This window comes from Hemicordylus capensis, chromosome 3, assembly GCF_027244095.1.
Source record: "Hemicordylus capensis ecotype Gifberg chromosome 3, rHemCap1.1.pri, whole genome shotgun sequence".
In the NCBI taxonomy this organism is placed as follows: domain Eukaryota; kingdom Metazoa; phylum Chordata; class Lepidosauria; order Squamata; family Cordylidae; genus Hemicordylus; species Hemicordylus capensis.
Genome location: NC_069659.1, coordinates 314,310,291 through 314,331,824, shown reverse-complemented (window position 1 = coordinate 314,331,824; position 21,534 = coordinate 314,310,291). Strand labels below are relative to the sequence as shown.

Sequence of the window (21,534 nt, the reverse complement as noted above, 5' to 3'; positions counted from 1 at the left end):
GTGGGTAATATTACATCTTGGTTTAAGTGAAAGTCAGTAATCACTTTTGTGAGGAAAGTAGGGTCCAACCAGAAGACAACTTTACCTGGGTAGAATTTGGTATATGGGTAATCAATACATAAAGCCGTGAGTTTGCTAGCTCAGCGAGCTGTAGTAATCGCCACCAAAAATGCTGTTTTGAGACACCAACTTCAGGGACGTTGTAGCCATTGGTTCAAAGGGTTTTTCTGTCAGAGCTGCCAAAACCAGGGACAAGCTCCATTTCTCCATAGGCTCACAAACAGGCGGGTACAAAGTGTTTACCCTCTTCAAAAACCTCTTACATTCTGGCTGACTGAAAACCGCCTTTCCATCCCAGCCGCCATGGTGAGAGGAGAGAGCAGCCAAATTGACTTTAAGGGAAACATTGGCCAAATTCTTTGATTTTAAACACGCCAAATACAGCAGCACCTGATGTATCATGGCAGAAGTTAGGGAGAAGTGATGCAGTTTAGCATACTGTTGAAATATCCTCCTTTTATTTTGTTTATTTAACATATTTATATACTGCCCCAAATGCAAGTCTCTGGGCATTTTGCAACAAAACAATAAAAACAACAAATAAAAAGGTGAATAAATTACAACAATTTAACATTTAAAATGTTAAAACTATTAAAAATCATCAAACGCTTAAAACAGTATCTAATTAAAAGCCTGGGTGAATAAATGTGTCTTGCCTGCCTTTTTAAAAGTTGTAAGAGATGGGGAGGCTCTTATTTCAGCAGGGAGCATGTTCCAAAGCCTCGGGGCAGCAATGGAAAAAGCCCGTCCCCGAGCAGCCACCAGACAAGCTGGGAGCAACTGCAGACGAACTTCTCCTGACGGACTCAATGGGCAGTGTGGTTCATAACGAAGAAGACGTTCTCTTAAATACCCAGGGCCCAACCTGTTTAGGGCTTTATAGGTTATAAAGACCTTTTGTTTTGCCTGGAAACTTATCAGCAACCAGTGTAGATCTTTTAAGACAGGCGTGATATAGTCTCTCTAAAACAGGGGTGGGGAACCTTGGCCCTCCAGCTGTTTTTGAACTACAACTCCCAACATCCCCAGCCACAATAATTGTGGCTGGGGATGATGGGAATTGTAGTTCAAAAACAGCTGGAGGGCCAAGGTTCCCCACCCCTGCTCTAAAATGACCCAGAGACCAACCTGGCTGCCGCATTCTGGACGAACTGCAGTTTCCGGACTACGTACAAAGGCAGCCCCACATAGAGCACATTGCAGTAGTCAAGTCTGGAGGTGACCAGGAGATGTACTACTGTTCTGAGGTCATTTATCTCATTTACAGCTGTAATTCCTCCTCGTGGAGGCCTTTTTATCATTTAACAAAATCTCACTCAGCAGTCTATCTTGCAAGCTGTCAGATGTAACATGCATAGACACAGATGTAGCAGCTGACCTTGCTCTTGAATGAGCAGGGCCACATACTGAGGCAGACCTCTGTACTTTCATTCTGACAATCTGAGTAGCTTTTGAAATCATAGTTGCCGTGGCCACCATGGGCTAATGAGGATGCAGCATGTCATGTCCTGCAGAATTTTGGCCATTACTCTGTTCAGTAGCAGGTAAAGTGGGAGCAAGTAGAAGAAACTCTGGGTCCATCTGTACTGGAAAGCATCCCCCTTGGAATACCTTCCCAGTCCTGTCCTTGAGCAGTACTGATCACATTTTTTGTTTAATTGTGTTGCAAAAAGGACTACTGTTGGTGTCCCCAAAGCCTTGAGTAGAGGGAGCAGATATTGAAGGTTCAATTCCCATTTGTGCTGTTGTAGGAGTACCTGTGACCTGCTCAGCACATCTGCCAATGTATTGTCCACTCCCCTTATATGGATCACAGTTAGAAAGATCTGGTTCACAATGCACCAGTTCCATATTTGCAAACTCAGATTGCACAGTAAGTGTGATACTGTTCCACCTTGCTTCTTGATGTAAGCAATGGTGGTCATGTTGTCCAGCTGTACCTGGACTACGTGACTTCTCAGATGTAGATGAAAGAACGTGAATGTATGATAAACTCCCTAGAGCTTTTGGCAGTCTATGTGTAACTGTCTGTGTTATGGAGTCCAAAGCCCCTGTGCCCTGAGATTGATTGTACTCACACAATCAATCTCAAGGCACAGAGGAGACATGGTACTACTACATGATCTTTCAGCTGTAGATGAAAGGACGTGAGTGCATGATAAACCCCCTAGAGGTATCGATGGTGATACAAGCCATAGACACTAGTGTCCTGAACAGAATGCCCTCCATGAGATTCACTTGGATTGTCCACCAATTCAAGGATTCCAACACACACTTGGGAACTAGAAGCATATGTGGGCTGTCTACACTCGGGTGGAATGCAGAGAGGTACCGCAGTTGTATCCTTCGCATCCGTAAGCGTGCATATCTGACTGCTGGTGCGCAGGAGGCCATGAGGCCTAGAAGAACTTGAGTGGTATGAGCTTTTTGAGTAGGATCTGAGTGGCGTGCCATTATGAACTTTAAAATCCTTTCAAAGTGATCCTCTAGGAGGAATGCTCTTTGCTGTTCCATGTTGATCACAGCTCCTATATATTGCAATCTCTTGACAAGTGTCAGATGAGACTTCTTCCAGTTTATCTGGATCTCCAGCTTGTTGAAGAGATCTACTACACACAAGTTCTGAGAACGTAACTCTCTTTTGCTGTTGGCAGTCAGAAGTCCAGGCATGGGAAAACAGTTACTCTCTTAGTACATAAATGTGCTATCACCCAGCCATGCATTTTGTGAACACGCTGGGAGCCATTGCCAGGCTGAATGGTAGCACATTGTACTGATATACATTGTTACCCACTGTGAAACACAGAAACTATCGGTGGTTCTCCTGTATCCTGATGTGAAAGTAAACATCTTTCAAATCCAGCATTGCAACCTATGTCTCCCATGAAGGAGAGGCAGGATACTTTGCAAAGTTATCATCAAAAACATCTTCACATCAATGTACACGTTCAACCAGCATAGATCCATTATCGGAAGGATTCCCTCATCGGAGAGGTTGAATGGGTGGAGATTGTAGTCTGGGGCTGTGATGGTTGAGCCCTTTGCAAAGACAGAGTCTGTGTGCTCATGGTAGCCTGTCATGGCTCAGACTTCTGACTCAGAAGAGTCAGAGCAGGAACAGGAGGATTCGCCTGCTAGTGAGGGCTCAGAGGCACAGCAACAGGATTTGGCAGGGAGACCAGACTCTGGAGCTGAGGATTCGCAACAGCTGCCAGACATGATTTCTGATGAGGAGCCTGGGATTTCACCTGTCTTGAGAAGACGTCTCAATAGGAAAGCTCAGTGGGAGTCACACAGGTGCAGGAGATCACGAGAGGAAGCAGAAATGCTGACTCAGGGAAGCCTAATTGGCTGCTGGTTCTCTTGAGCCATATATATTTAGTAGTCCGTCAATCGCTCAGATGCTGTTAGCAACTTTCGCTGACCGCAGACAGTGTGCTATTTGAATTCCCAACTTTTCCGAGTTCCAATTTGCCCTTGCTTATGCTTTCCTGCTTTGTTCCGTTAATTCCTTGTTTTGCTGTCCTTCGTTCTTTTCATTCTTTGCTCTGTGTTTTCTTTTCAGTTATTACTCAGTTACTGTTAGAGGGGGGTACCTAGTTCAGTTAAGGGGACTTAATTCATTCACTATTTTTCTTTGTGAGCCTTTTATTTTCCTTCGTGTAGCTTCGCTGCTACTTTCTGTTAACTCATGGGGGGGAGTGCTGAAGGGGGCTGTAAATCCTGTTGGGTTACCTGAGCTAACAGATTTATGACATAGCCACAGGATGCAGTTATGGAGTCGGTGTTTAAGTCACAATGGCCATAACAGTCTTTGGCACTGGGGAACTCAACCTTGGGGAGTCTTGGTGGGGTCACTTGAGTGGCCATGGAACATATGGTTTGATGCTTTCTGGTGGGCTTTCCACAACTTAAATTCATAATAGTCTGCTGGTAAACAAGGAGACAGTCTCCTTGGAGCATGCAGCATCTCCATATGTTGGATAAAACCGTTGCATACTCGAGTAATCCCTTGGGGACTTCCAGGTAGACCTTTGATGGAGGAGATCATGTGTGATGGTGTGAATGCTGTTGATGGAGCTTGCGAGGGTCTTGTGTGTGACATGGATGGAGTCTTTGGGACAGCAAATGGAACTTTCACTAGACCAAGGTCTTCAGCTTCACCCAATCTCTGACTGATGGAGCCTTTAAAAGGTAAAAGCTGAAGGAGTGCTCTCATTAGACTCTAATAATGATAGCAGATTTTGAGCTGTATCTGGGTCTAAGGCAGCTTCCATATCTTGTTATTCTGCCTTGCTTCAAAAGCAATTGGGGAATGAGTTGAATGCCTCAGTGTCAAAGGTGACTGTTGTGGCGTCAGTGCAGGGAATAAGGATGCCACTCGAGGCCAAGCAGTCGATCCCCATGAATGTGTTTCTTGAAATTCTCTCTATACTGATGGGAACACTATCGACAAGATCGGCCACATCATCAGTAGAGAGGTTGATGAGAATGGTTCTGGCTTCGAAGTTCTCAGAAACCAAAGTCTGAGACGGTATGGGACATTGAAGCCCTGCTAATGCATGCAATTTCTCGAGTCTGGTGCTCTTATCTCTGTGCTTCTTGAGTGGCAGGGCCACCTTATCCACATCTATAGATCTGCATTTTGCCTTCTCTCAATACCAGTGGGAGGTTGGGGCTAGCAGCTTCTTAAATGGCACATCAGTTCTCAAGGTTGAAGCCTCTGACACTGAGGGTTTAGACTGTGTGATGGTAGAAGCAGCCCTCGGCATCAATCTCAGAAATGAACTCGAAGCTGAAGGGGACTGAGGCACAGGAGTCGCTGGGCTAAGCACTTCCTCCAAGAGTGCTACTTGTAATCTTGCCACTCAGTTTTTTAAATGTTTGGCAGGAGAATGAGCTACAAACTTTGCATGAAAAGGTATTATGATCTTCCCCTAAGCAAAGGAGACAAAGCTCATGGCTGTCTGTGGACAGAAGTTTACCTCTGCACTCCCCACACCTTTTAAAGGCTGTTTTCCCCCCATGTAGGTTTAGAGTCCATGGGGAAAGAAACACCAAAGAGAAAATACCAACATCCAATAAGCACTAGAATGTTAATTTTCAGTCAAACTAAAAAAACCCCACCAATTTTACATTACATTTACAGAGGAATTGTCAGGAACAGTCCAGAGTCAAAATGATCTACCATTGTCTTTATTTCTCACATAATCAACAGTGAGGTAACTTTCTGAGGAGCCATAGTTACTGAAGATGTGAACACTTTGGCAGTCAAAAAGGAACTGAAGGGAAATGGTGCCGAACCACCAAACATAACGGACACAGAGTACACGCAGAGGGCGATTGTCAGCACCATAAGGAACTACTGAATTCCACCTGAATGGTCTGTGCAGGCACAGAATCCATACCTATGAGTGTCAATGGATCACAATCCAGATCACAAGGACACTTCTCTTTTAAAAAAGCATTTGAGGGCAGAAAAATATAAAGATAAGTATACTGTATAAAAGCACTGGATCTGAACACAAGCTGGGATCCAAAGAAGAATACAATAGTTCCACGTGCCCAAGGCAACTTTGGGCTTGCAATCAACATGCAACATGCTCCTGCATACCATGGGGAGGAGCCATAGCTCAGTGGTAGAACATTATCAGCTCTTCAAGCACTGCTGAAGCTGCCACTGTCCAGAGGTGCCACAAAGAGAATGTTAAAAAAACAAAACAAAAATCCACCAATGCTGCTCACCCCGGCATTAATTTCAGGTTGCCAGTAGTGACTGGGCAATCGGATAAGGACAAGACTAGATTATAAAATCTCCCCTCCACCCTTTACTCCTGAGATGCTCTCAATTTTTGAAAAACTAAATTTAACTGGTATCTATCAACCTATAGAGTTAAGGGCAACTATTTTGAAAGAAAAAGTTGGCAAAAGGGATACTCATGACAAAACTAAGTTGATTTCTGGATTCTTTCAGAATTGAAATTAATAATTAAATTGTACAGTGTATAGATTAAAAAATGAGTGAAATACCTAGGGTGAGTCCCCTGCTAACTGAACAAAGAGGCACCTTTTAAAAGTGGCGATTCTCTTTATTTAGCAGGGGGAGAGCAACTGCCCTGATCCATCCCAGCACAGCATCCCTCCAGTGGCTAAAGCAGTATAAAAAAATATTCACCATGTTTGTATTGGTATAGCTCACACTGGATTACCTCAGAAAATTACCCCCCAAATTAGGAAATGGTTTGGTTCATTTCCAAATAAATCCAAATAAAAATCCAAGCTGGAAAAGGATTTTAGAGTCCCAGTGCTTGTATCTTCTTTATCGTGAGCATCAGGAGACTGGAGTCCATGAAACTCATATCCAGGCCTGAGATTTATTGACATTGCTGCTATAGGTTTCTCCCAGAAAATATAGTCCAAAAAGAAAATATAAATATATCCAAAAGATAGTGGGATATGACCTCTTAGCAGTGAATTAATTATATCAGTAGGATGCAAAGAACAGTTCTGCTGCGTAAATCATTTGCTACTGTCACAACTGTCTTTTTCAAGAATTTGACAGGATTCTCTTCTACATTTTGGCATAGAAAAACTCAGTTTTTATGTTTGCCACAATCTTTATAAGTAGAAGAAAACTAATATTTACATTTCAGGCTACTAAATGTTGGACTTGGCATAATGTCCAGGTTTACGGGGGGAAAACCTGATCCAACAGCACACATAATAAGTCACAGTCAAGTTGCATAACCTTTCATGCTCAACTTGGCAAAGAGGCACCTTTTAATGTGGTGATTCTCTTTATTTAGCAGGGGGAGAGTAACTGGCCCTATCCACCCCCAGCACAGTACCTCCAGTGACTGTTGCTGGTGTCTACCTTATGTTTCTTTTTAGATTGTGGGCCCTTTGGGGACAGGGTTCCATCTTATTTGTTTATTTCTCTGTGTAAACCGCGCTGAGCCATTTTTGGAAGGGCGGTATAGAAATCGAATAAATAATAATAATAACAACAACAACAGGATCTAAGCACCAGCACCAGCACCAGCAGATTAGAGTCAAGCTGGAAATAAGCAAGTTATCCAAGGCATATAGACTTCTAGTTTTTCTAGTTCAACATATATAGCATTGTATATATGTGCAGGATCTTAAATGTTTTGCATAATTAAAATGGCTAGCACTTTGTTCCCAAATATCTGCCCAAGCACAACCGACTCATGTCAGCTTAACACCCATACAACATCAGCCTAACATATTTATTTATGATACTATTCTAGGACAGTACATAAAAATCCTACACATTTGTTTGCTGATGCAGCAACTCTTTCAATCAAACAGCAGGGGTGCACACTCAAGGTTACTATGAGCATTATTTGCCCCTTAGCATCCTTTATGCTCCTACTTTCCCCCGTTATTGTCATAGCTCATAATAAGTGTGGTTAAAAATATAAAGACGTATATTTCAAAAATACTGCAGACATCTTAGTAATTTTTCCTTACTAAGAAAAATTCTAATTTATGTAAATATCACATGTTGGTACTCTTACATCAGTAGAAAAGAAATTAATAAATGTCTGAATAATCCCTTGAATAATCCCTATACTTGTGGTTCTTCAAGTATATTTTATATTATGTCACACTAAACATTCATAACAGAAACAATGTATGGAAGTCCAAACAACTGAACATATAAAAAGTATATGACCCCATTTATTATGTAAAGAAAGTACCTTCCATAGGATTAAAGCCATGTAGGCTTGTTTGTACCCAGGCAATCTTAGGAAAGATTAGTGAATTCACTTAAAAACCAACTCTGGAAAGTAGTAGTCTGCTCCCTCTGGTGGCTCTATAGTTACGTCAAATAATCTGCATGTTATTCTTTGAGATATTGCTGATAATTACAGGAACAGGACCTCTGTATGAATGATGCAGGGACATGAACACACAGGCTCCATCCCAATCCTTCCTCAAAACGTAGCTCAGCATAGAATGCATATGCACAATTCATGCTATCATTACTTCCCCTTCAAAACGAGAAGGAACCGTATGTATAACCACACATCACATGTTTACTACATGCAAGAGGGCATACCATACTCCCTCAGCATCTATACACAGAGCTCATTCCAGTAAACATGTAAACTAGCTATGAGGGTTACTTCATAGAAGGCAACTTTTTACATGGATATTATTTCTGTGTAGGAAAACATGTATTCGTGTAGGAAAACATGAACACAGTTCAAACACACAAGTTGCTTTGTAGATTTTTGCTGAGGGACAATTTAAGATGCCACAAGGGCAACTAATTTATACACACGTGTGCATCATTTCATGTAAAAGGTGGGTTGAGGCATCTAATTATTTCTAGCAAAATAAATTAAGAGCATAGTTTCATGTCCCTAAAGAAGCTTACAATCAAACACAATGGTAACACCAACAACAGCCAATGAAAGGGATGTTATGCTGGAATGAAGTGTGACAGGACCTCTCCCCCTGCTAAATGTAGGAAGGTGACCATTATGGTGGCTCTGCCCAGTTAGCACAAATTAACTCTCAGTTCCATAAAAAGAGAGGGAGAAATACCTGACAGACGTAATACAATTGCTGGATGAAAAGGACCACAATGTTAGAATTTTATCAGTGAACATTGTACTCATTTTATACTTACCAATTAGCCACAGTATTAGAAGATAATCTATTCTCTCCAATTCTGGTCCCATTGTGTTTTTTTTATCTTCATTGTAGACAAGCGAATATAAGTTAAGTAATAACAGAAAGGTGAAATATGAAGCTCCATGGATAATAAACTTCATAAAAGGAGTATGAATTATTCGGCCTATTCGTGATTTGGGGGCCAGTAAATAACAGAGAGATAATATTGGCCAAAAGATGCCAACTGTCAAGACCGTGAAAATCTTCTTAAATGTGTGCTTGCGGCGGTAACCAGCCATTTGTCCAAACCAGACAGTGTTGAGAAATTGCTGGCAGTTAGACTGTGCAACGAACTGTAATAGGAAAAGATGTTCACATCAACAACACTCTCTAAACTAATGACTGAAATCAAACTTTGTTTAAACTAGTAAGAGAACCAGGGAGAAATAATTGCAGTGGTCTTGTATGTTGTGTATTGCCTCTTCAAGAGGCAAGACTAGAATGCCTCAGGATTGGACTTGCCATGTGAGAAAACTGAAGGAAACAATTTCACTTTTGCAGCAAAGGTTCATGTGAGTGGTTGAATCTGCATGATCTCCTCAGGAGCTTGAAGGCCCAGATGGACCAGTAATCAGAAGTAGTCCTCAAATAAGTTGTAGTTGTGTCTTCACCAATATCAGGTTTTTTGCCCTGGATCTTTCCAATAAATTGCAAGAAATAACTGGAATAAGTCTGATGTATGCTGCTGTTGCCACATACCCAATACCCTAGTTTGAAGGGTACTGTTTTTCAAAACTTCAGTTCTGAGTAATTGTTTAGGATCAGGACATTAAATGGAATTTCCCAGCACCTTTAAACAGCATGAGTTCAATAATTAATTACAATGTCATTATTTGCTAGCAGTAGAACACTTGATTAGCAAGCCAGAGGTTGCCAGTTCGAATCCCTGCTGGTATGTTTCCCAGAGTATGGGAAATACCTATATCAGGCAGCAGCAATATAGGGATATACTGAAAGGCATCATCTCATACTGTGTGGGAGGAAGCAATGGTAAACCCCTCCTGTATCCTACCAAAGACAAACACAGGGCTCTGTGGTCACCACGAGTTGACACCAACTCAAAGGCACATTTTACCTTTAGAAAAATTACCGACTGCAAAAAAATAACCAAATCTTCAATTTAATCCTATCACTAGCTACCCCACTCCATAATACCTGAGTTGTGTTACATGGGGCTCTAGTTTCACACAACAGCAAGTGGGGGGTAGATTTCCAGTTTAGGAGATAAACTCCTCTTCCCAGAGATATATAAGATACCAGAAACTTGCCCAGACTATAAGCTGGAAATCCTTATTGTCCTTTCTCCAGAAGCTAGAATATTAGAATCCACAATTTTTAAAAAGAATGTACAGACAGATGTAGAGAGCACATCAAGCAATATAATCAGAAAGAGCCATGAGTAACAAAACTACAGAAAGCAGTTAAGTGAGGAATTGCTATAATAAAGGGGAAATGTTCTTTACTGTAGTGCAACATACTGACAGTAAAAATTCCCAAAATATTTTATCCTTCAGTCTACAAACATACAGTACTTTAGCTACAACAACTGCAGTACCATTTCATATAAATGTTACCCTATCTGTATCAGGTCTGGCTCTGCTTCACTGATAGAAAAAAAATCTCAAAGAACTTAAATACTGGTACACTAGTTTCAATGGCATCAACAGACCCCACCCCCCAAAAGGCCTATAGAATACCATACAAGAGGGTGAAAGGAGATTCTGAATCTTACCTACCAGCAGCAGCAACATGGTGCAGTGAAATTAAATAGTACTCCATTGTGCTGCATCAGAAGCAAGAGGCAAGAATCAGAACAGCAGAGCTCTATTGCTGGAATGTATGCTAACAGGAACACACTAATTCTCTTTTGCCAGTTTCACACCTCACACCCAATAATATGAGCTGCTGTGCTAGTCCAGCAGCACATAGGATCAGGCTGCTAAATTTATTTTCCAAACTGCATTTCATGTGCAGATTTAATATATTTTATTCATTTCAAGTATCCACCATAGTTCTTGCAACTGTTAGAAGCAGGACACTACAGGAACACAGGAAGCTGCCTTATACCATTGGTCCATGTAGCTTAGTATCGTCTACATAGACTGCAGGTATGTGCATGGATTGCATTTCGAGACACGATTCAGAACACATCCCCTGCCCCTTTAAAATGGAGGAGAGCAGGTGCATGCGCGGAGGCCATGTGTGTGCTGGCGTCATGCAGCGATAGCTGGGGGAGAGAGACGCAGCATGTGAAGATAGCTGGGAGGAGCGCTGCCGATTCAGGAAGTGGCAGCGAGCAGCAAAGGAGCAGGTATAGACCTGCTCCCCTCTGTTTTGAAGGGGCAGGGGATGTGTTCCAAACTGCGTCTCGAAACATGATTTGTACACATCCCTAACAGACTGGCAGCGGTTTCTCCAAGGTTGCAGGTAGGAGTCTCTCTCAGCCCTACCTTGGAGATGCCAGGAAGATAACTTAGAACCTTCTGCATGCAAGCAGGCAGATGCTCTTCCCAGAGTAGCCCCATCCCCTAAGGGGAATATCGTAGGTCTCACACATGTAGTCTCCCATCCAAATGCAAACCAGGATGGATCCTGCTTGGCAAAGGAAACAATTCATGCTTGCTACCACAAGACCAAATCTCCTCCCATAATTTAGCCTCCCACCAGGCTAACATAAATCACTCTGTCAGTTGAATCTATAACAAACAAACAAAAAATACCTCCTTTTGGTTATATTTAATAGCAAGCTTTAGGCGACTCAAATTCATTCTCTCTTCTAACAGTCCTCGTTTATCCACACGTTCATCACTTGCTGTGTGGTTCAGTATAACTTCAAGCTCCCGTGAATTCCTCGCCTGAGCAAGCAAATCTTTAGCAAAAGTCTTACACTGCTGGGCTAGTTCTTCATAATCATTTCTAGGACATATAAAAGGTGGCAAATAACAATATACTTTTGATGCAAATATCAACCAACGAATAAAGGTATTTCCTAGACTTGAAGTGAATGCCAGTCTGGATGAGTTAAATCAGGATAATTAGTTAAATCATTATTTAAAATCACCAAGAAAGATCACTCATTTAAAACATTGATATAAATTAATATTCCCATTGTGTAAAATGCATACTAATTGGTACTATAACAATTAAAACATAAATAGAGCTTTTATACAACTGCTTCTAGAAATGTTTGACCATTTTAGTTGCTGAACAAGTGATCTTGCTTAGAGTCCTCGTATGTGGATAGAGAGCCAAATCTGTGAATTTTGTATTTTGTATTATCTCCTAAACAGATAATTCAGTAGACCAAAAAGCATTTGGACATAGAAAGGCACTTCACACGATTACTGTGAAGCGCCTCGATGAGGTCTGCAGGAGAGTGGGCTTAGCCTGTTCTCCCCGCAGACAATCATGCCCTGGGCGGCCGGATTGGCCGCCCACGTGACTACTGGCTCCATCACGGAGCCAGTGTGAGCTGCGGGGATCAGGGGCCACCCGACCCCCCAAAAGTCCCAGGATGCCCCACATGAGTGCACAGGGCATTCTCGGGGAACCCCCAAGCCTGCAGCCTCCTGGTCGGGGTTCTACTCGTGTGTTGCTGTGCGCTGCGGCGGCACATGAGCAATAGAATGAAGTTAACAGAGTGCTCGCTCCGTTAACCTCATTTAAGTGGAGGGTGAATTGGGCCGGCTAACCACCTGAGAACCACCGGACTCTCCTGCGAGCCTGGTGGTTCCCACAATCGGTAGAAAGCGGACTAGGCTACCTTAGCCTGCTTTCTACCAATCGTGGAAATAGCTTCATAGAGTTGGACCTTAATTTACTACTTTATGAACAAAAATGCCTCTGATCACAGAAAGAGAGCTGAGCTCACAGAGGAATCCATTTAATGGGCACAAATCTCCTACGAATGGAAGAAGCTTCAGTTCACAGGGCACTATGTTCCAATTCCAACCTAGTGGTAAAATGCATTGTGGTTTACAAAAGTATCTGTTTAGGAGACAAGATGGGCAATTGTGAAATTCAGAATTTGTTTGGCTATCTACACATACTATAAGCAAAATCACTTGCTCGACACGACAACTAAACGGTCAGACCTTTCCAGAAGCAGTGACTTCTTGTTTGGCATGGCAATGTTCTTTCACAAGAAGGATACGAAGCCAAAGTTAAGCATATTCATTCATGAAAGGTGTCCCTGCTTAGTTTCCAGGGATTCCCTTCCCATAACAGCCCTTCATGCTACCTCCCACACTAACCTCAAAAGTCTCTTAACCCCAAGGTCAGTGCAGCTTTTTGAGGGGTTCAGCAGGTTGCAGTGGGGAGGGGCAGGGGAGACGGAAGATCTCCCGCATAACCTTTGTTGCTTGTGCAAGTCTAGATGCAAGTCACTAACAGGATGTTTAAAGACAGTGTAAAATACCCAGTTTAAATTTTATTTTTAAAAAAATGCAATGATTTATATCTACCTGCATTGATGCTGACCATATAAGTTTCTTCACTCACCCTAATAACTTTTTCTCTCATAACTCAGTTATATCATTAATACAGAGGTTTATAAATAGCAATAGCAATAGCACTTACATTTATATACCGCTTTATAGCCAGAGCTCTCTAAGCAGTCTCTAAATCAGACAAGAACAAAGTATTTGAACTACACTGCCAAGGAATCAACCATATTGTTCTTTGAAACAGAGGAGGCTCCTCATTTGGGGCAGAGGGGGCCAGCTCCACATTCTTGCCCTCATTCTCTCACCAAACATACCCTCTCTGTCTCTGCCTCTCTTGCTTGAATGTTGCTCTTGCATTTCCACTGCTTGCCAGTGGATGGTGCTGGCTCTTGGTCTTTTTTCTAAACCTCTTTGTAAAACCATTTCCTCCTAGGGTGTTCGGTGGGAACCACTGCCCCAGTAATTACCGTACGTGGTCACTACCCAAATTGCATATTCAGTGCCTCAGTTTTTCAGTACCCTGAAAATGAAATAATTCAGATTCAGTATTTGTGCATACCTGAATTCAACTTCTACAAGGCTAAGTTCTCTTAAATCCGCACTAAGTTCAAAGGCTCTCAGAATTGGATCTTCCTCTGTCAACATTATTAAGGCAGGACTGGCCAAACATCGATATATATCAAGGCGAAATCTGTGACAAAAATATCAATGAAAATAGTTTAAAGGCAACTAATTTTCATGTGATTACTATTTTCAACACATAACATGCTCTAATTATTTACATTAGAAGTTTAGCACATATGTCTACATTTGAAGCCAAAGCCCGTAAGACAAAATAAATCTGAGAAGTCCTATATGCTTCCCAGAAGCATATGTACTGGCAAATTACTGAAGAGTAATTTGTCTTTCCCCCAAACCCTTAAGAAAGATAATTAATAATCAGATCCTATGTCTGCTGATACGTACTTAAGATGAGGAGGTGCAGATGCCTACACTAGGACAGCTTCAAAGATCTTATGTTCATAAAATCATATTCCACATTATGCTAGAATTGCAGACAGGTATGTAACCATAACTGTTCAGGACTGAAGTACCAGTGAGTAATTCAAAATAAGCATGCTGATATCAAGAGGAAAATAGCAGCAAGTAGTGCAATTTTCTACACTTGCAGAATTCCCATCATATTGGAATTTATATTATATCAAGATGCATACATACATACTGTATATCTGAGCTACTATACAGTGTGATTAGAGGGACATCTTGTGCATGTTTGATTTCAAAGATAAAGTTCTCATAAGACTACTAAGTACTATAAAGGTGAATGAATGAAGCAGTGCAATGTAAGGAATATAAAAATTTTTCACTAAGCCTCACAGGCTCAAATATACAGTAGTATTAAAGTATTGGGGGGAAACGTTAATCGTGCGTCTCAGTTTAGTAGGATGACTCTAGTTATGAATTCCATATATGTACCTACCACCGCCTTAAGTGGCACATTGGGGAAATGCTTGACTAACAGGCAGAAGGTTGTCGGTTCAAATCTCTGCTGGTACTATATCAGGCAGCAGCGATATAGGAAGATGCTGAAAGGCATCACCTCATACTGTGTGAGAGGAGGCAATGGTAAACCCCTCCTGTATTCTACAAAAGAAAACCACAAGGCTCTGTGGGCGCCAGGAGTCAAAATCGACTTGACGGCACACTTTACCTTACCTACCACAGTGAGATGAGAATCTATATTATTAATTCTTCAAGACGGGCCATGCGTGGTGACGTGGTAGAAAGGAGGCGATTGGCTGACAGAGTTTGCAAGCAGAAGCACCTGATTGGGCAGTGGGGATTCCATATGCAGATAGGGAGAAGGAGCCTGTGAGAGCAGAAGCACCATGGTGATTGGGCAGTGGGGATTCTATATGCAGATAGGGAGGAGGAGCCTGTGATGGTTAAGGTCAGTTGGAATGCAACTGTTACTGGCCGGAAGATGTTCTTGATTGTAGAGGAGATGAATCTATATATATAAAAGGATGGCAGGCAGGGGTCTGCAGAAAGACGGGCCGTGAGGGAGAAAGGAGCCCCTTCAGGAGACGGAGGCTGCCGTTATGTAAATTAGATGAGGAAACAAGATTAACAAAATATGTTGACTCAGGGAGGGAGGGAGGGAGAGAAAAAACATGAAGGGAGGGGGAAGAAAGAGTGGGGAAGAGCGAGTGGAGGAGAGAGGAAGAGAAAAAGAAAGGAGGGGGAAGAGAGACAGAAGGGCAGGGGACGGGCCTAAGCCTGTCAGCAGCCTGAGGGCAATGAGTGGCCATGGCAGCACTAGCAGCAAGGAAGGGCCCAGTCAACCACTGCTGCTGTTTGGGGCTACCGAGGCCATTGTCCGAGGCAGGCAGGCAAGGGACGGGCCCGGGCCTGTCAGCGGCCTGAGAGGAACAAGTGGCCATGGTGGTGGCAGCAGCAAGGAACGGCCCGGTCAACCACTGCTGCTACTCCTGGAGGAAGGAGCAGGAGCGGGGTTCAGGTGAGGGTGGGGAGGTCTCTGGGGATAGCGGGCTGCAGCTTGTCCAATAGGCAGCAGCAATGCTGCAGCCACGACCAAGAAGGGAGAGGGGGATGGAAGCAACGGGATGGAGGAGGAGGAGTTGGAGTGCAGCTCAGGTGAGGGTGGGGAGATCTCTGAGGTGAGGGGAGCAATCAAGTATTAACGTGCAGATGCTCTAGAGCATGCAAGAGTTCCAGCATTGAAGCGGAGAGAAATAATGGCGGCGGCCAGGATGCAGAGGTGGAGGGCTGGCAGGCGAAGCCCCTCTGGCCAGACGAGGTGGCTGGACGGCGGGCGAAGAAATAATGGGGAGAAATAATGGCGGTGGCGAGGAGGTGGGCAGACGGTGGGCAAAGCTCTACCAGCCGGGAGGAGGAGGTGGGAGGAGGAAGCGGGATGGCCTGGCTCTGGCCTGCCTAATGGGGAGAGTTGCGGGGGGGGAGCGAGCGAGCGCACTGCGGGGGGATGCCACAGGCTCAGTGCACAACTGCACAGATGCTCTGTGCCGGGTCAGCTAGTACATTCTTATTACTGAAACAATCTCATACATAAGCCCATTTCCCTCCCCTGGTCACCTACATACAATTCTTACTCACAAAAAGCAACTAAGTAAGAGCTCGCTTAAAAGTCTGTGCTGAGCTGCTCTGGAAGTACTGCAAAGAAGCAGGTGGAAAAAAACTGAATGCACATATAAAGAGCTAATTATTGTAACCTGGAGTGCCGTAGGCTATCTTTTTTGTTCTTGGCTGTACACAATGTGCATTCACAGCCCACAGCATGAGGTTTGGGTAGTGACACATCTTGTTTTAAAAGCATGGTAAGGATTTCATAGTTGTTACGGTGAGCAGCTAAAATAACAGGTGCCACATCCATGGTTGTTGAATATTCTGGATTCTGAATACGTTCCATTAATTTCTGCAACAGAGAGACAGAAGTCTGAGAATAATAAAGGAAGCTTTATGAATTAATTTAAAGATCAAATCTAAAACACGTCTCATTTGAAACCAAAATATCTCTTTCTTATATCTCTCTTGAGGTATTTTAAACTCAAAAACTTCAAAACTGAATAAGCTTGTTCTTAAAATGTAACTTAATCTGTTAATTTTTTGTTCCCTGACACAGAGTCCTATAGATACTCTTCCGTAGTTAGAACAGTAGTAAGACATTCTGAAAAAAGTCAAAGTCAATTGCCGACATCCTGATTCCCAAATGTGCACAGAACACCTCCCAGCTTGCAACAGGACCTCCATCACAGATCTAGCAATTCACTTAAGTTTATTTGTGTGTAACGGAGCCAGCAAACACTTCTCTATTCTCCCCTCCCACCACCCCATAGTCAGGATTGTCAGCCAATATTTCTGGCACTTTTTGAAATACATTATGCTTATAAAATATACCTGAGTTTGCAAAGAGAGAAATTTATCTGTCAGTCAAACAGTTATCCTGATTCAATTATCCTGATTCAATTTTCTGCAAGCATGTAGGGCTCCAAGGCACAGACACTCCCTTTCCTGCAGGTATTTTAGCACTAATGTTGAAAGGCCAGTCCCAAACATGCTCCTTCTTTATGACGCTTCCTCTCAAGTGACTAGAAGCTCCAGGCAGTGTCTCATTTGAGGCAACGGTGTTTAAATTATAAAGAAAAAAAGTATGTGTCTGACAACTTACCCAGAAATGATCATATAAATTGTAATGAAAACTTCTGGTTACTCTCTCATGTTTAATTGAAAATTTAATCAAAACATAAAGGCTTGCAGGCTAGCACCGAAGAGTATTTATATTACAAGAATTAAGAATGAGTATAGTTCTCTTCTTAATAAATGCACAGAGGTCACTGCAGTGCCAATCTTCTTCGGTCATTTCTAAGAGAACTGAGTCTGAAGCTATTTATAATTTGTTTATCTAATAACATTTTTTAACCCTATCCTTTAAAAATGTGGGGGAGGGGGTAAATCTAACCATTTCCATATGCATTATTAATGGGCTCTAATTTTCTTTCCCCAAAGCTGAAATTTTCCAAAATGTATCCAATATCATTACAAATATGTGCTTAAGACAGAGACTGGAGCCCTAACTGTCTGCATCTGATGTGCCCCTAAAATATATAATTAAAGTATACTAACAACAATTGTTGGCCTACTGGAGCGTTTTGGTCGATGATTAAGTAGTATATCCACAGCTCCTACAACTTCTGAGTCAATGGCCACCAAGAGTGCATCTGTAGACTGAAGAAAATGAATATTAAACCGGAAGTAACAGTAATATGGATACTATGAAAGAAATATGCATATTATAAAAAGAGGTAAAACTAAGGAGATTTTTTTTTTCCTGAAAGGATAGGCAAAAATATTTTTAATCACAATTATTATTGTAATTTTTTTCATTATTAAACAAGATCATAATACCTGGCAGCCATAATCCAGAAGCAACTGTAGTATGTCTAGATTCTCATTTTCAATAGTTATGGTAACAGCATTTCTCCCAAGCACATCCACACAATTTATGTTCATTTCCCCAGAGCTATTCTGCTCCAAAAGCTTCTTCACCATGTAGAAATCACCTATTATCAGTAACATAGAAAGACCTATTTTGGTACTTTGCAATTAAAATATCCCAAATATTTGAACACATGCTACTGAGGTATATTTCTCAATTGTAACTATTACTTTGTACCTTCGGCATTCTTACAAGCTTTAGTATTCGAAGTCAGAAAAGATTCTGCTTTTCAAACCTGTCATGGGGGTGGGGGAGGGTTGTTTCCAGCACCTGCAGTAGATGAGGCACTATCCCTATACCTCACAAGCACTCCCTAACATCTGACCCATGCTTTCAGTTTTGACCCTCACCATCATTTAGATGACATCAGATTCTAGTAGATTCAGGGAGCTCCTCATTGGGCAGCGGGGGGTGGGGGGAGGACAATGCCCTCCTTCTTACCAGCCCCACATTCTTGCCCCGCATCCTCTCACCAAACATACCCTCTATACCTCTCTGTCTCCCTTGCTTGAAAGTTGCTCTTGCATTTCTACTGCTCGCCAGAGGCTCTTGCTCTTTTTTCTAAATTCCTTTGTAAAATAATTTACTCCCTCTTAGGGTGTTCAGTAAGATCCCACCCAAATTGCATATTCAGTACCTCAGCACCAATGAAGATGCACCTTTCCTTTTCTTTTCTTTCCCTATGGATGGGCAGTGGCTAGCCCTGTCCCCAATCAAGCAGAAGTCACAATAGCTTACTGTTCCTTAAGTTAGCATAATAACTTTATAGAAGTCACAACAGCTATTAGGTATTCTGACCCCTAGCCAGCAAACAAGGCCAGCCCAAACATCTGATTTTCCCAGGATCCTTCTAGGCGGGCTGAAAAGACTCTTTGGAGACCTTTGTACAAAATGGGGACACTCATTCTGCAAGCAAATAGACTAGAGTTCAGAGCAGATGGGGAACCTTGCCACTTTTCTTCAGTCTCCTCTTCTCCAGAGGGAAGCCAGCTCTATTCTCCTCACTCAGCACCCCAACCAAGCCCTCAGAAGGCACTGGATTTTTCCAGCATTTGCTGGGAGCTCTTTTCTTTTCCTTTTAAAAAATGCCACTAGGAAATCTTGGCAACATTCAGAGATCTGGAAGACGGGAGGTATGGTGGAATGGCACTTCCTCTGAGCAGTGATGTACATGGAACAGGCGATGGCCGGTTTGACAATGGGTGGTGGGGGAGTTACCTTTAAGTAGCAAGGAGGGTGCTCTCCCCCCACCGACACATTTCCCCCACCAGCACTGTGCTTTAAAATGGTCCCACTGGGCAGGAGCATACCTCCTTGCCACCCCAGTGCCGAGTGCGTGTGTGTGCAAACAACGTGCACATGCACACTGGGCACTTCCAATCCGACGCACACCAGGGTGGCAAGGAGGTACGCTGCAGCCCTGTGGGACAGTTTTTAAGCACAGTGGACAGTGCCAGCAGGGGGAATATGACTGGTGGGGGGTAAGAGCACCCTCCCTGCTCCTTAAAGGTACCCCGCCCCCACTGTCAAACCCACCAAACCATCGGACCTTCAAACCAGTTCAGAGGTCCATAAAAGGGCCTCCAAACCGGTTCATGCACATCCCTACCTCTGGGTATTTCTTTTTACTAACAAGCAAACAGACTCCCCGCTTCCCTCTTCTTCTGGGACTTTTAAGCAAAGCCTGTTACTAGCCCACTTAACTTTCACTTACTTTTTCCTCTCTTGAGGGTGAAAGAGAGGAAAGAAGTTATGGCTTCCAAATAAAAAAGGGCATTTAAACTGAAACTACTAGATGGACAACTTTAAACTTATCCTGTCTGAAATGTGTGTCTATAATGCAGTTTGGTTATATTTTTAAAAAAATTCTGAGATTATTGCCTTCTATTTAGGGGCAACCTAACAGGCACAGCTTGGAAACCAGGCCAGTTCAAAATAGTCAAGTAGTTCCACCATTCTGTAGTCCTTATGCCAGATCTGGTGTGGTGTTGGTTGCTTATTTTGTGTGTTACCTTTGCAGGGGAGTGGGGGGAGTAGTAGCAGTATTAAAAGTAGAGATCCTCAACATAGGTTGTTTGGACAGGTTTGTGGTTTTTATGGCTTAATTTTCAAATCTGATAAAGGATCCCTTCTAGAAAATATTGTCAGAACCACAGTCAATTATATACAGTTTATTCCAGATAAAGCCTTAATCAACTTATTGGGGCATACTCCCAAGTAACTTCTGTGTGCATAGGATTGCAGTTTGAGGACATAACCCAGAAATGTTTATATGGTGAGAAAGGGAGAAATAAGGCTTGCTTTTTAAAAAAATGTGTGTACATATTTGTGAAAAGAAAGGAAACTAGTGGGCTCTGTGTATGGCCAAATACGCTGTGATATTTTTCAAGTGATGTGAAACGTGTGTATGGAGGTGTTGGCTGCAAATAAGTGCTCAAGACTCCAACTCCACCCCGCTTAAGTTGATCTTCTTAGCTTAGTCCTGCATGGGGTAAGGAGGAGGAGAAATGGAGGCAATGATGATAGAAGAAGGGATGGAGTTATTGAGGGGAAGAAGGGGCATGGAGATCTTGGGGGGGGGGGGCATTGCTACTTTCCAGATGCACCCACAACTAACAGTCTAAGGTCATGATTCCTTTACTCACAGCCAACCAAGGGGCAGATTTAGTACTAAACAAGCACTGAATAGCCAATTGCCAAGGTCTGGTTTGAATGATGGAGATTTTGGTTCATTCAAGTAAACAACTTTACAGATTATAGAAAACCATGGGCTGGTGATTACCTTTCCACTTCTTAAATTTAGGATTTGACCTGCCTGCTGTTAGCCCCACCTATGGTTACTCCTATCTCCTTTCCCTCCCCTTGACCTTCCCAGCCCTAAGAGGCAGCCACTGCCACTGGGCTCCTCTCTTCCCCGTGTCACCTGCTGGTTAAGTTGTTCAGCACTAATAACATGTTAATAAATAAATAGTACAGCATTTGAGTGTTCACATGTATAATCTTCTTGGACTTCTTGCAACAACTGTGGATGGTGAGTGTTTATTATCCCTGTGTTGCAGATGGGGGTCTGAAGCAGAGTGGCTTCTCTAACGGGTGAAATTCAAACCTGGGATTTCCTGATTCTTAGCTTAGTCTCTTAGCCACTATGCTACTCCGAATCTGAAAGGGTAACCTCTGCAAGCCTAACAGTAACAGCTGCATATTGCCTTCTGTTATGTTCACAGTTCCATAGATTTAGGTCCCCCTGGCTGCACTGCAGCATCTAAAATATAAGTGGCTCATCTC

At 42.7% G+C, this 21,534-nt stretch overlaps 1 protein-coding gene across 3 annotated transcripts in view; it reads right to left on the bottom strand.

Annotated features, from left to right (window-relative positions):
* TRPC1 (transient receptor potential cation channel subfamily C member 1) overlaps positions 1-21,534 on the bottom strand; it is a 62,548-nt gene that overhangs the window by 39,202 nt on the left and 1,812 nt on the right. For 2 of the 3 annotated variants that reach the window (XR_008318720.1, XM_053305343.1), the window contains exons 2-7: positions 18,159-18,313; positions 17,877-17,978; positions 16,466-16,668; positions 13,771-13,902; positions 11,487-11,682; positions 8,723-9,059 (exon numbers count right to left, since the gene is read on the bottom strand). Coding sequence is in view for 2 of the 3 variants with exons in the window: in XM_053305343.1 (XP_053161318.1) it covers positions 8,723-9,059; positions 11,487-11,682; positions 13,771-13,902; positions 16,466-16,668; positions 17,877-17,978; positions 18,159-18,313 (1,125 nt within the window). In the remaining variant the exon portion in view is untranslated. The remainder of the gene's footprint in view (positions 1-8,722; positions 9,060-11,486; positions 11,683-13,770; positions 13,903-16,465; positions 16,669-17,876; positions 17,979-18,158; positions 18,314-21,534) is intronic. The other variant, XM_053305344.1, reaches the window with a different exon arrangement.